A 16,499-nucleotide genomic window follows, 5' to 3' on the forward strand; every position below is an offset into this window, starting at 1 on the left:
AAGTTGAGGCTGAGCTGTACTTGATAAATTTGGCTCCATTTCATAACAGGTGCATCAGAAGAAGGATGCATTGGAGGACAAATTAGCAGAGGTTGAGCTTCAACATAAAAGTCTTCAGGACCTAATTGCCACTATCAAGGATGGCAAGGGGGCTGCCAAGGTCATTGAGTGGCATGGCAAAATGGATGCCATCAGATTGGAGGAACTCAAGCAGAAGAGAATCAATGGAAAGCTTAACCGACAGGTAAAATTCATGGAAAAATATTATTTTTATTGCATGCCATTCATATTTGTTTGGATATTTGCAAGTGTATGAGCAGATCATTGGGTGGGTATGTGTATGTAGGTAGGTTGGAAATAACCCCAGAATCATTCTGTTTACAGATACTTCGTATGATTAAAATAATGAAAAGTAACAAATTTATTTCAGGGTAGATTTTATACCCAGGATTACAGAAAAAGGTTTTAATTAAAGATTTGTGTCACAAATACAGCTGTCACTTTACAGTCATGGGTAGTGTTGGTAATTGGTTTACATTTAAAGATCAGTTATTGGTTCATCATAAACCACTCACAGAACTTAAGCAGCTGAAGCTTTTTTATATGTTTTTGTTTCATGAAGACTGTCATTTTTTAATACCTTGTAACAGTTAAGCTGCTTGTTTCCAAAATGTTGAATTGTTTACAGGCACATTAGTTGTCTGCCATGCGTCGGCATGAGGGTTGTACTTTTAGTAACGATAGGATATTTCTATCAGACTCTGGTGTTTACATATTTTGCCATTCTCAGAAGATTTCATGTCAATACGTCTTACAGTTTAATCAACCGAAAACATTAAACATTTATATTCAGTTATGGAAAATCATAATTGAACACTTGGTCATTTGTCTTTTCTGACCAACTTATTATTATTATTTTGATTAATTATTACAAACATTGTAATGAGTGAAGTGTGTACAATGTCTATGTATGTGCAATCCGTTCACATCCTAATACAACACTACCTCCTTATTCCACTGCCAGATAACTCACAGACCACTTATGATGCCATATTATCTGTGGTTCCCATTTTGTCTCTTCAAAATTTGCAGATGATAATCAAGAAATAGACGATTATCAAATCAGACTTTGTTAAACAGATTTCACATCATTTGGTTACTTCATGAGTCATTCAGGATTTACAAAAACCTATCTGCAAAGGCTGGTAAAGGTTCATTGCATGTGTTAGTAATGATAACTAATTAATCCAGATACTATTTTGAAATATTAACACTTATATCTTAGCCTAACTGTGCAAGTTGGCCAAATGAAGAGTTAGTCCTCTGTTTGATGGTCATACATAAGCTGTTACTTAATACATGTAGTGAAATTAGTATTGACAGGAATACAGAATACAACGATCAGTCTTTTTTTTATGCATCAGTGATTATTTAATTTATATTTTAAAACCAGTGATTATTTAATTTATAGGATGGATTAAAGTAAGCAGGACACAATAATCTTTTGTGAAACATAATTTTGTAGAAAAGATGTACATATATTTTATGATTTTGTTGAATAGGACTTATAAAACAATCTTAATAATAATGATAATGACAGTACTAATGATACTGATATGAAGGGCGTGGTGTTCAATAAAAAATGGGGAACCTCCATACTGTGGACACCAGTGTACATAGGCCAGTTTTGCTTTTCTCATAGATGGCTGCTATTGACAGGTATAACTATAATTAATAAATAGACTTTGACTTCTTCACACCGAATGTCTGTGAAGGTGTTTTGTGATTTTTGTTTTGAAACAATGTTTAAATGATATGTAAATTTCCAATAGGTTTACATCTTACACCTGTTTTCGTTTCATTTAAAACATTTCACACATGTATGTATTTAGCCCTGACTTTCTGTCAGAATTTTTGCCAGAATTACCCCAGAATGTAAATTGATATATTTCTTAAACATTTTTTTGCAAAAAAATGCAGTGCATGAAATTTGTACATTAATAATAATAATTAATATTAATAATGTTCATACTGTGAATAAAGAAGAATAAAAAATGTTCCAAATGTTAGCAATGAAAGTGGTTTCATTTATGCATGACTATGGGAAAAGCTTACTTTATGTTATTATTAATTAGAAAAAAATTCTTTAGGATGATGACTGATCCTAAAATTAGATATATTTCTATGAATTTATAAAAGAGAGAGAGACATTACAATAACTGTAAACTGTACAACATGTGAGGCATTTGTTTGAGTGTTTAAGAATAAATTGTTTTTGTGGTTATTTTCTATTTAATTCAAATCTTGCAATAAAGGTTTCAGTTATTCACCAAACATAGTGACACAACAAAGAAAGATAGAATTAAGAAATAGTGTAAGAGGAACAAACAGAAATCACTGAAGGAAAAAAAGAAAAGAAAACTTATTTTTTAGATAAATAAAAAAGTACACTCCCTATGAGGCTCAAACTGTTGATTTACCATCTAGAGGTGATTGTAATCTGTTTTACCTCAACACCACCTGGATTCCTTCAGATGATAACGGGCAAATAATTATGGCATGTTGCCGTGTGGGGTTATTTTGGGTAAAATCAGTAAGGTCCCAAACATTCTGTTCTCCCATTAAAAATAAAAAATATTTTATACATGCATTACAAGTAGAGTAAAAATTCATTAACACTACAATATAATCCCTTTCATCACAAAATACTTCATCCTTTTAAAACCTACCCCTTTAAAGATGTATGAAGCTGATATCTAATTCTCAAGCATCAACATCGGTTTTGTTACACCTCTATCACCCACCCCTCTCCTCTCATCCCAACTGTTAACTAAACTATGAGTCTACTTCACTCTGTCATGCCCTTGCTTGTGCTTTGGTCCATGCTTTTAGCTCTAGTCACTTGAAAGTTATTGATGGACAGTGTACACATTATAATTGCCAGGTATTTTAAAGATGTTAACCTGGGCTGTACAAAGTGTGACTGTGACAGGTCTACTAGGGTGACCAATGAAAGCAGCTCTTGTTTTAAAATTTGCTTGACCCTCTGTGAGATTATACAGATTGTGTTGCTAGCTTTGTCCTTTGAATACCATAAAATAGCTAAAGTTCCTCTACAGATTATCCAGAATGATCTCTGTATATGCCATTGAGCTATTGATGTTCAGTATAATTGATCCATATACATATGCTTTCACCTGGTAATTGGATTACAACCAGTTCTAGAATAACACAGTAATATGTCCATAAACAACATTAGTAACACTCAGGGAAGTGTACAATGTGGGATGTACTTTCTGTGTATTGCATGTATTAATGGAATTATCTCCACCATTGTTACTTTAAGAAAAGTTGAAATATTATGCAATTTTTGTCCATATATTTAAACCTGATTCTTAAAATAATTCTCAGTAACATCTGCTTTTTTCCAGATCAAATACCTGGAGGAGGTTATCAGGGCCCATGAAAACACCATCAGTGAGCTGGAAGCAGACAATGTCAGAATGCTCAAGGTAAATTTACCTTATCTTTTATTTCTTTGGATAAAAGCTTTTCTGGGCTAAAAAATTTGGTTGCTTTAGAGAAGTCACTTATCTCTAATGATGAGATACACCACACATCAGTGGAATTGTGAATGAAAGGATTTTATAATTCTTTGTGATTGTAGAATAATTGCAGATTTATAATAATGTCAATACAATGACTGTACCATTAAATATCTTATTTAGGTGAAAATTAGTGTTGATCAGTGACAAAATGGCTAAAGAAAGTGCAGTTACCACAAGTGTAATGCACTCAACATACTTTTATGACCAAAAGGCCTTGTCACTCTTTACAAGGCAACCAGTTTGCCAGCTTTAAGTGTTTGTAAGCAATAAAATTAATTGCTTTTTAAACTCAGTGTGTTTAATACCTGGCATATGAATATTAGAATTGAGTATAACAATTCATACTACAATATGATGCATATTATGAGAAAGCCATGATCTGATACATCTCAGTACAGGGGAACCTTGCTACAATCTGCTTTGTTATATTATGCTCATTTTTTTCTTTGTTACCTTTACCTTGTCAAAATTGTTCAATATTGTTCCATATTGCATGCTTCATTTTGCATGTTACATGTGTCTCAAAATAGTATGGTGTATTAGCAACCACTTTGATTGTAAACAATGTACATTCATGTTGCAGGTGATTTAGCTTTTTATTTATTACATTTGTTTGTGAATAAACTAAAGTTGTTTCATCCATTTGAAAGTAGAGATGATAAAGTTAATGATGTGGATGAGATCACTCAGTCACAGATGAAACTTTCAAACAAGCAATGAATGAATGTGATATTCACAATGTCAACAACAAATATGAGACACAGTAATTGAAAATACCATTCTGTTCATTTAAACAGTTATTTGGGAAATATATTCATAACATTTTTGCCAATAGAATGGTTCAGACTGTCAACAGTGCTCTCTAGGGTCTATAAAAATAGTACAGTAAAGCATATTGAGGCCATGGGCTATCACATAAATATCAGTCGTACCATTCTGCTTGTCAGTAAAAACACTAAATTCGATAGAAAAAATGCAACTGAAGGTTTTGGTAGGAAACTAAGAGCCTCGGAGCCAATATTCCAAGATGTCAAAAAAGTATTTTTTCCACGGGCTAAATGGACTGTCACACATTAGTTGATTTGTAATTTTCCATTGAACTATTTTGATACAGTGTTAGGCTAGCAATAGAAGATGTACACTGTATGATACAGGTCATAGCTGGGGTCCCTTCAGCAGTGAGCATGCAAGTGACAGGGCATAAACATGTCTTCTTTAGCTGGTAATTAGAATGGTAATAAATATACTTACATTTATGCATTTTGAATTTCCGCAAAAAATACTTTATTAGTTAGTTCTGCAGATCTGAATGACATGACCCATGTCATGGAAAACCTGATACACACCAAAATAATACTGTAATTTTGACTACATTTCCAACTGAAATCTTGTTCTCCATACTGCACTGAATTGAGCCAATAAATCCAGTCCATCATAAGCAGAAAAGCAGAATTGAGTTGGATCAACAGAAAAACAAAATCTGTCCATTTCAAACCAACTAGAAAAGTCTTTTCAATGCACATTCATTCCAAATATGACTATAAATTTCAGTTTTAAGAAGACCTAAGCAATAATTTTTTAAAAACTTATGTTAAGCACAAGTTCAGAGGTTGCTGGGCAGTTCTATGTGCACATTAACATTGTTACTGTGTACTGATGAATCTACGGCTGTGTATTTATTTGAAAAACAGCATAAATCCAATTCCTTTGTTTCTTGTAGTTTATTCCTTTATTATTAAGCCTTAGGTAGGAAAATGAAATGAGTATATAATAAAAAAGTTACTGCATTTGTATGAGAAAATTTAAACTCAATTTTTGGGACTAATTCTGTACAACCCAGGTCATGCAGTGTTACTCAGAAAAAACTTGCTCATATTTTCCCATACAAATGCAGCAACCTTTAAGTATAAACAAATCCGAATATCATATATCACAGCTCCCAATTTTCATATGAGGCACTTATGATGAACTTGACCTCCTTGATAAGATGTTACTGTCTTATCCCATGCTCTCTAGCTATATGAATGCAAGTAGAGTATATTTTATTGTCAAATACTCACATAAATGTAACATAACTTGATAATACAAAGATATGATATGAAAAATTATATCAGTTTCCAATCCAAGAATTGAATAGTTGGCATGCTGTATCTTGTTTGTTCTGGATATTTTTTTCTTTTCAGGTATTATCTGGGACCATACATTTTACACCTGTCCCACTTAAAAACTGTCAGAGTATTGCATAATTTCCAAGTTTAGCAATTCACTCCAGAAATTAGTGTTCTCAATAACTCCAATTTCTTCACGAATGAGCCCAAGCCACATTTCCCATTACCCTACAAAAATTCCTTTTGTTATAATACTGCAGTGCTAATACAGTATATCATATTGTCAAACAAATGCTGATATATCTGATACAATATATCATACTGTCAAACAATTGTTGATATATCTGATACATTATATCATATTGTCAAACAAATAATATATCTGATACAGTATATCATAATGTCAGACAAATGCTGATATATCTGATACAGTATATATTGTCAAACAATTGTTGATATATCTGATACATTATATCATATTGTCAGACAGATAATATATCTGATACAGTATATCATATTGTCAGACAAATGCTGATATATCTGATACAGTATATCATACTGTCAAACAATTGTTGATATATCTGATACATTAAATCATATTGTCAAACAAATAATATATCTGATACAGTGTATCATGTTGTCAGACAAATGCTGATATATCTGTTGCATGTTGTTGCATTATTTCAGCTCTAATCAGGAGATGTTCACCAACAAATTTGTCATTCATAGAACCCTCTTTTTTTCCTTCCAAAAACTATATGCATACAAGAAATTATTAGTTATCTCCCTTTGTTTGCCAAATTAATACACTAATAGAAAATTTGACTTCATAAATGCAGTCTGCTTGATTCTCATCCCAATTTAAATCAAGAGGATTAAGCTCTTTAATATTGATGCTTTAAGAATAATATCAGTCTGTGGATTTCTTTTTATGAAACTGCATTGAAGATTTGCAAGAAAGTTTTTCATTATTCTGTGACACGGCTGACAGGGAGATAACTCACAAAAGTAACCTATTATTATAAAAAAAAATCCATATTCAATAATTAATATAATAAACAAGGATGCTTTGCACCTGGATACCCTATAATGTCACTTTCAAGTCCTATAAGTGAATTTTTAAAAAAATATTTCCATTATAAAATTGTTTCTTATGTAGTGAGACATAATTATTTAAAAAAACTATTTAATTGATATCAATAAAGTTGCAAAAATATGTGTATTACTGTTGGAGAGATAGTAAATATAATATGGTATATGAGTGGTTTACTAAAGTTACAAAGTTAACAACACAAATAGTATGATTTAGAAGACTTTGATTTTCATTTCTTTAATTTTTTTATACTTAAAATCAGATTTAGGTTAATCTGCACAAAACTTCATTCTCTCAAGAATTTATGTTTCTGAACATAATTGTACTAAAGACAACCTACTACTAGAAGGCTTTTTTTGCTAAAAAGATAAAATTTTATGTTTCAAAGACAGGTTTTGATGTTTTTATTTTGTTTTGGCTTTATATTTGGCATATACAAATACAGTTCTTAGTTTAGAATCATTGCATATTGAAGACTGTAGTTCTGAAATTTAATACAAAACATCCCTTCCTTTAACAAATACTGTTCACACTTAGAGAATATTTTAACAATGTGTTTGTTAAAAGGGAAACATGGTACAATCTTAGTGAATCAGATGTATCTCTGGATTACTTTAAAACTATTGCAGATTTTTGGCCATGCCTCCAAGACCTGTGGCATGCTGTCTACTCTCTATTACTAAGTTTAGTTTATTCTTCTAATAATAGGGCACTTTCAATAATTAGTTCTAGTGACCCTTTGATTATGAAAACCAGGAAAAATATGTAAAGGGATATAACTCAAATTCTGATATTGAGGGGAAACAATTCATCAAAGTGGTTACCTCCATTAATATGGTTTGACAGCATCTATGTAATAACTGAAACAGTGCAGAATCATTTCATTAGGAAATTCATAGGACTAGTAATTGTGTAAATACTTTCTTAAAATATTTTGTTAATTTTTTTTTATCAATGCTCATGTAAGAGATAAAGAGAAGAAAAGGCTTAAAACATGTATAATTAAGATGACATTTGTATAAGGGGTATCAGTAGCTGCTGCTGATGATAAGTATGGAGAATTATTATCAATATCTTAAAGGTTGTGTTCTTTGGTTTGATTAATTTGAATATAGAATTACATCAACCCTTCAAGCCATCATGATTCTCAAAACTTTGTTATTTATCTAGTGAAAATACCCAATCATGGCATTACTAATGATTTAATCATATATTCCAAAGACATATAATCTGAGGCACCCAAATATACTTCAAAGTCAATTTACAAATTTGTACTGTTATGTAATAAATAGAAACTTATTCTGATAGCCTTGTCAGACATGAAATTAACATCATGCACAGTTAGATGAATTTCATTTGAAATGAGCACTTCTTCAAGGTCTTCTGAGGACAAGAAGTCTTTAGAATTATGTCTTGCCTGCCATGCCTCCATGACACTGATGATTGTTAATACTAAAACATGCAAGACAAAGTATCAGAACCTAGCTGGGTATGGCAGTAGTGATTATGAAAGTTGATTCATGAGTTCACACATCTCAGTTAAACATTATCAGTGTGCATCATATATCAGGAGGAAAGTGAGACCAGAACCTAGCTGGATATAGCAGTAGTGATTATGAAAGTTGATTCATGAGTTCACACATCTCAGTTAAACGTTATCAGTGTGCATCATATATCAGGAGGAAAGTGAGACCGGAATCTAGCTGGGTGTGGCAGTAGTGATTATGAAAATTGATTCATGAGTTCACACATCTCAGTTAAACGTTATCAGTGTGCATCATATATCAGGAGGGAAAGTGAGACCGGAATCTAGCTGGATATAGCAGTAGTGATTATGAAAGTTGATTCATGAGTTCACACATCTCAGTTAAACATTATCAGTGTGCATCAGATGTCAGGAGGGAAAGTGAGACCAGAATCTAGCTGGATATGGCAGTAGTGATTATGAAAGTTGATTCATGAGTTCACACATCTCAGTTAAACATTATCAGTGTGCATCATATATCAGGAGGAAAAGTGAGACCAGAACCTAGCTGGGTATGGCAGTAGTGATTACGAAAATTGATTCATGAGTTCACACATCTCAGTTAAACGTTATCAGTGTGCATCATATATCAGGAGGAAAGTGAGACCGGAATCTAGATGGATATAGCAGTAGTGATTTTGAAAATTGATTCACGAGTTCACACATCTCAGTTAAACGTTATCAGTGTGCATCATATATCAGGAGGAAAGTGAGACCAGAACCTAGCTGGGTATGGCAGTAGTGATTATGAAAATTGATTCATGAGTTCACACATCTCAGTTAAACATTATCAGTGTGCATCAGATGTCAGGAGGAAAGTGAGACCAGAATCTAGCTGGGTATGGCAGTAGTGATTTTGAAAATTGATTCATGAGTTCACACATCTCAGTTAAACATTATCAGTGTGCATCAGATGTCAGGAGGAAAGTGAGACCGGAATCTAGCTGGGTATGGCAGTAGTGATTATGAAAGTTGATTCATGAGTTCACACATCTCAGTTAAACGTTATCAGTGTGCATCATATATCAGGAGGAAAGTGAGACCAGAACCTAGCTGGATATAGCAGTAGTGATTTTGAAAATTGATTCACGAGTTCACACATCTCAGTTAAACGTTATCAGTGTGCATCATATATCAGGAGGGAAAGTGAGACCAGAACCTAGCTGGGTATGGCAGTAGTGATTACAAAAATTGATTCATGAGTTCACACATCTCAGTTAAACGTTATCAGTGTGCATCATATATCAGGAGGAAAGTGAGACCGGAATCTAGATGGATATAGCAGTAGTGATTTTGAAAATTGATTCACGAGTTCACACATCTCAGTTAAACGTTATCAGTGTGCATCATATATCAGGAGGAAAGTGAGACCAGAACCTAGCTGGGTATGGCAGTAGTGATTATGAAAATTGATTCATGAGTTCACACATCTCAGTTAAACATTATCAGTGTGCATCAGATGTCAGGAGGAAAGTGAGACCAGAATCTAGCTGGGTATGGCAGTAGTGATTTTGAAAATTGATTCATGAGTTCACACATCTCAGTTAAACATTATCAGTGTGCATCAGATGTCAGGAGGAAAGGGAGACCGGAATCTAGCTGGGTATGGCAGTAGTGATTATGAAAGTTGATTCATGAGTTCACACATCTCAGTTAAACGTTATCAGTGTGCATCATATATCAGGAGGAAAGTGAGACCAGAACCTAGCTGGATATAGCAGTAGTGATTTTGAAAATTGATTCACGAGTTCACACATCTCAATTAAACGTTATCAGTGTGCATCATATATCAGGAGGGAAAGTGAGACCAGAACCTAGCTGGGTATGGCAGTAGTGATTACAAAAATTGATTCATGAGTTCACACATCTCAGTTAAACGTTATCAGTGTGCATCATATATCAGGAGGAAAGTGAGACCGGAATCTAGCTGGATATAGCAGTAGTGATTTTGAAAATTGATTCACGAGTTCACACATCTCAGTTAAACGTTATCAGTGTGCAACATATATCAGGAGGAAAGTGAGACCAGAACCTAGCTGGATATAGCAGTAGTGATTTTGAAAATTGATTCACGAGTTCACACATCTCAGTTAAACGTTATCAGTGTGCATCATATATCAGGAGGGAAAGTGAGACCAGAACCTAGCTGGGTATGGCAGTAGTGATTATGAAAATTGATTCATGAGTTCACACATCTCAGTTAAACATTATCAGTGTGCATCAGATGTCAGGAGGAAAGTGAGACCGGAATCTAGCTGGGTATGGCAGTAGTGATTTTGAAAATTGATTCATGAGTTCACACATTTCAGTTAAACGTTATCAGTGTGCATCATATATCAGGAGGAAAGTGAGACCAGAACCTAGCTGGGTATGGCAGTAGTGATTATGAAAGTTGATTCATGAGTTCACACATTTCAGTTAAACGTTATCAGTGTGCATCATATATCAGGAGGAAAGTGAGACTGGAACCTAGCTGGGTATGGCAGTAGTGATTATGAAAGTTGATTTATGAGTTCACACATCTCAGTTAAACGTTATCAGTGTGCATCATATATCAGGAGGAAAGTGAGACCAGAACCTAGCTGGGTATGGCAGTAGTGATTATGAAAATTGATTCATGAGTTCACACATTTCAGTTAAACGTTATCAGTGTGCATCATATATCAGGAGGAAAGTGAGACCAGAACCTAGCTGGGTATGGCAGTAGTGATTATGAAAATTGATTCATGAGTTCACACATCTCAGTTAAACATTATCAGTGTGCATCAGATGTCAGGAGGAAAGTGAGACCGGAATCTAGCTGGGTATGGCAGTAGTGATTTTGAAAATTGATTCATGAGTTCACACATCTCAGTTAAACATTATCAGTGTGCATCAGATGTCAGGAGGAAAGTGAGACCGGAATCTAGCTGGGTATGGCAGTAGTGATTATGAAAGTTGATTCATGAGTTCACACAGTTCAGTTAAACGTTATCAGTGTGCATCATATATCAGGAGGAAAGTGAGACCAGAACCTAGCTGGGTATGGCAGTAGTGATTATGAAAGTTGATTCATGAGTTCACACATCTCAGTTAAACATTATCAGTGTGCATCAGATGTAAGGAGGGAAAGTGAGACCAGAATCTAGCTGGATATGGCAGTAGTGATTATGAAAGTTGATTCATGAGTTCACACATCTCAGTTAAACATTATCAGTGTGCATCAGATATTCCTCTGACAGTTTCCATCATAGTGAAATTGGTCCAAGCAAAAACAAGATGATTATTTACTTACATTTATTGATTTATTCATTCTCCTTTCTGGTATAAATAGGTCAGGTAAACACAGCATTGGAGCCCATCCATTTGTATGATTGGTCATCTGCTTGTTCATAATGAAATATCTACCATCCAGGTCAAGGCATATGATAAATACTATTATTGCTGTCATGTTCTGGGATTGTACTTTACACTACAAATGGTTTATTGTGATGTCCAAAGCTTACATAATTACTGTCCTTGAAATCCTCTACAGTGTTCCATTTTGTTTGAGGCCACCTCTTCTGCACTAAAAAAATTTGCAGTATAGAATGGGTATCCTTTTCTGAGGGGTTACAGACTGATCAAATTATATCTGATGTTGGGTAATGTTGCCTCTGATCAGGGGATGGCTTGTTTTCAGAGGGACCTTTACTTCGCACCAAAATGTTACAATTTCTTTAAGCTTTTATTTCTTGGGGAAAGCTTAGTGTAATTATTGTAAATGTGTAACTAAGGACTTAAGTAAAATGCACTGAAGTTATGTGTAAATGTTTAACCAAGGACTTATGTAAGATACACTGAAGTTATGTGTAAATGTGTAACCAAGGACTTATGTAAGATGCACTGAAGTTATGTGTAAATGTTTAACTAAGGACTTATGTAAGATGCACTGAAGTTATGTGTAAATGAGTAATCAATGACCAATGCAAGGTACACTGAATCTACATGGAAGTATGTAACCATTGATCTATATAACATACATAGAATTTATTTATAAATGTTTAACTAAGGAATTATGCAATATGCACTGAATGTATGCGTAAATGTCTAACCAAGGACCTATGCAAAATACTATGCTCTGAAATGATGTGTATCTTTTTATAATAGGTGACAAACAATTATTCAGCCATTGGAAGGGGGTGGGGATAACAATGACATTGAACTTATAAAGATTTGAAAAGAAACCTAAACAGGGTCAGTTCAAACTAGCACAAAATAAAAGAACTATGCCTGCTGTGGGACAACCACAATTCTTTAAAAAAAAAAGTTTCAAAATATTAGTAGAGCTAATGTACAAACTGTAGGTAGGGTTAATGTACAATATTTAGGCATGGCTAATGTACATAATTTAGGTAGGGCTAATGTATAAAATTTGCATATGGCTAATGTACCAAAGCAATTTATTAATCACATGATCTTGTTATTTGGATGACATACAGATTGATAAATTTACAGTTATGGAATACAGCAAACAGTAAATTTTCTAAGGAACCTCCAGTGCATTGAACTCTGGTTGTCAGTATTCTAACTGATTATTGTATTATTAATCCTCATATGAAGTTTAATCATAATGAACAAGCAAATGCACTTAAATATATCTACAGATAACTTTAAGCTAAAAATATATATAATCAAGAGAGTTGTCTGCCTTTGCATATTTATTTAATCTTTAATGTTTACCATCACTTAAGTAACAAGCTAATTCTTCCCTGTTTAAGCTTCTATTTTGCAACTGGTTTCAGTGGTTGAATTTAATATACCGATTGACCTGGTTTATATATGCCTGAATTAATGGATTATATCATGTTAAAATGTTATAGTGACTGCCGTACATACAAATATATACTCCCAATATTATTTATGTATAATGACTGAAATTCACCACCATCTACAATTACCAAACTTTGTAAGTAACTTACAGTGAGTTAAGGAAAAGCCTATCAATTTCTGGACAAAAAGGTAAGTGATATGGGTCATTGTCACTGGTTTCTGTGTAATATTATTAGCTCTACATCACAGACCTGGAAAAAACATTTTAGAGGACTTGCACTTTGGGAAAGAAAAAAGACCATTAGTTTGGGGATTATGAGTCAAAGGTCAAGGTAACTAACTGAAGGAAGAAAAACAGTTGTTGCATAATAACATTTAGTTCTATATCACACAGCAGGATTGAACTTTGTAAATGACTTGCAATTGAAGTAAGGTACCAGTCAACTGATTTTGGAGTCGGTAAGGCAAACTTTATGCTCACTATGGCTGAAACATGGTTTTTGCATAAAATTGTCAGTTCTTGACCAATGCCCATGTGCATTTCTTATGATAAATAAGTCTAGATTTTGTACACTACCTTAACTAAAGTTTGTGGACTGCTTTTCCTTAATGTACAGAAGAGGCCTGTGGATTTGGGTGTTAAAGGTCAAGGTCATTTTGACTCAAAAGAAAAATGGGTTGTACAGTAATGTTTAAAACTTTGTATACAGCTTGCATTCTGGGTAAGGAAGAACCAAAAATATTTTGGGATCTAAAGGTCAGAGCTCATGGTCAGGTTGAATGTAATAAGAAAATAATGGTTTCCGCAGCAGAAGTTTCGTTCTAGACAACAAACCTTGTCAATAATCCACATAGTCAACCATGCCAACATGGAGGGCTATTAAAGGCATATTATGCCAAGTTTACTGTGCTCTTGTTTTAGGGTGGGTTTTTGTTTTTTTATATGTTAGAATATGATAAATAATTGACTTATTTTTTAATCATGTAAGAAAAACAATCATATGCTGTTTACTAAGTTCAGTGTTTGCTGGAATACTAAGGTAAATCAAATTTGAACCAAATGCCAGCAATCATCCCTTGTGTTCCAGTATGTGTATAAATATATTAAACAGTAATTGTATAAATTAAGGAAACAATTTATGCATAAACGTAATAAACTTTATGAATATTGACACATCAAACTGTGTATGATCTTGGTATTAACAAGAGAAACTTTGTACCTTACAGTAGAGTAACCATTAGGCAGCTCTAACATGAAACTAGTACTGTGTCCATATGACACAGATGTCCCTGCAAATGTGATGTAAATTGAAGGCCAAATTCTAAGTCAAACAGGGGCAATAACTCTGTGCAATCTTGTCGTAAAACAGCGAAAATAGAACTTTTCCTATATCTTTTTATAAAGTCTCATATCAGATTTGGTTTCAGTTGATGAATTCCTTCAGAAGTGATTGAGCATGAATGAAATTAGTGAAAGAAATTTAGTTTTGGTTCAGGAGAGTGGAACAGCAGTAATATCATATGCCCCTTCATAATTTAAAAAGATGGTATAAAATGTAATGCAATACAAAACTATTACATAATAGCAATGAACAAAATGTTTTCCAGGAAGTTCATAATTGTATAGAAAGAAAATTTTGAGTAAGTAGAACTTGGCAGACATATTTAGAACATGACCTTTTTGTTATTATTCAACTCACCTAGCCAAATGATGAGCTAATGGTGTCTGTAATGTATGTTTCATTATCTTTCATGCACCTGTTGCTAATGTAAACTTTTCTAAAAAATACTACTGGATCATTCTTTTCCAAAATTGGCAGAGAGAATCTAGCGTGAAGGACATTCAGGTTTATACAGAATCTAGTGTGAATGACATTCAGGTTTATACAGAATCTAGTGTGAAGGACATTCAGGTTTATACAGAATCTAGTGTGAAGGTCATTCAGGTTCATACAGATGATACCGATTCACCATCAAATAATTGGTTCCATTGCTAACAGTAAAAGCACTAAAAATGAATTTGTCTCAAAAACCACTAAATTTGATCAAATTTGATACAAAGCATTCTAGCATGATGAGCTTTCAATTCTTTTACAAATGATGCCACCTCTGTCTGCGTGGGTTCCAGTCTCGGATTCGGCAAGTGTCGGTATGTGAGAAAGCTTGCCATTAGCTTCACGTGGGTTGATGGTTCTTTCTGGGGTTTTCCCGGTTTCTTCCTCCACCATTAATACTGGCCACCATGTATAGCCTATCTTGTGCTGAAAAATGGTGCTAAACCTTACAACAACAACAACAAAATGATGCCAATCAAACATGACATGTGGCCATCATTGCTAATAAAAGAAAAACCAATAAACAACTTCTCAAAAACCACTCAGCAGAATTCAGCCAAACTCAACAAATTGCAGCCTCATTTTTGTTACATATGATGCCAATCCAACATTAAATGTGCACTGTTACAAAAATATCTTAAATTACTTTTTTTTGCGAAAAGTGTATAACGTGACCAAATTTGACACAGAGCTTTTAGGCAAAAGGGCTTTCCATTTTAGGCAAATAGTAATGTCTACTTTGGGATGTGCTTGATGCTTTTGCAAATAGAAAAACCTGTAGATGACTTCTCAAAAACTTCTCAGCGGAACTTGATTCAGTTTGACAAAGCAGCCTGGCATTAATATTATGACTCAAGATCTTAAAATAAGAAACATAAAGAAATAAAATCAACAATTTCAGCAAAATCAATAAGCAATTTATTTCTTTACAAACAAAGTGAAATTCAAGAGACACTTACAGTATTGTGAATTAAATCCCAAATAATCCTAAATGTCCTGTCACAAGCCCAAAATTATAGAATGTTCCGGATGAATTCAAATAGTTTTAAATGTCATGCTGTAACACAATGATGCTATCCATAATGTCTTTGAATTAGTTCACAATAAGTGTATTAATCCAAAGTCATTGAGCACTTTAGTAATTCCAATGAATATTTTTTAAATAAATAATCCCTCTTGAATTATATCTGACACAACTGCAAACTCTGATCCTGGATTTCTGCACTGACACAGAACAGGAATAAATTATTTGTTTATTAAATCCTTATTTACGCACATTTTCACTTTGCCTATAACATAAAATCTCCTCTGATGACTGCTTCGGTGGCCTAGTGTTTAGAGCATCCACCTCAGATGCGGGAGGTCACAGATTCAAACTCTAGCCAAGTCATACCAAAGACTTACAAAAATGGTACTAACAGCTGCCTCGCTTGGTGCTCAGCATTAAGAGTTTAGTGTTAGGACTGGTGTCAGGATAATGTGACTGGGTGGGACATCATGCTACATGTCTGCGGCATGATGCCCCAGTGCTAGACATCA

The 16,499-nt window shown here is 33.8% G+C and overlaps 1 protein-coding gene across 2 annotated transcripts in view; it reads left to right on the forward strand.

Moving 5' to 3' along the window:
* LOC149773054 (centrosomal protein of 290 kDa-like) overlaps positions 1 to 16,499 on the forward strand; it is a 175,172-nt gene that overhangs the window by 66,710 nt on the left and 91,963 nt on the right. For both annotated transcript variants that reach the window (XM_089946845.1, XM_089946846.1), the window contains exons 34-35: positions 50 to 244; positions 3,432 to 3,512. In XM_089946845.1, the coding sequence (XP_089802971.1) occupies positions 50 to 244; positions 3,432 to 3,512 (276 nt within the window). The remainder of the gene's footprint in view (positions 1 to 49; positions 245 to 3,431; positions 3,513 to 16,499) is intronic.

The sequence above is a fragment of the Sinohyriopsis cumingii genome, unplaced genomic scaffold (assembly GCF_028554795.1).
Source record: "Sinohyriopsis cumingii isolate HCF-2022 unplaced genomic scaffold, ASM2855479v2 utg000913l, whole genome shotgun sequence".
NCBI lineage: Eukaryota > Metazoa > Mollusca > Bivalvia > Unionida > Unionidae > Sinohyriopsis > Sinohyriopsis cumingii.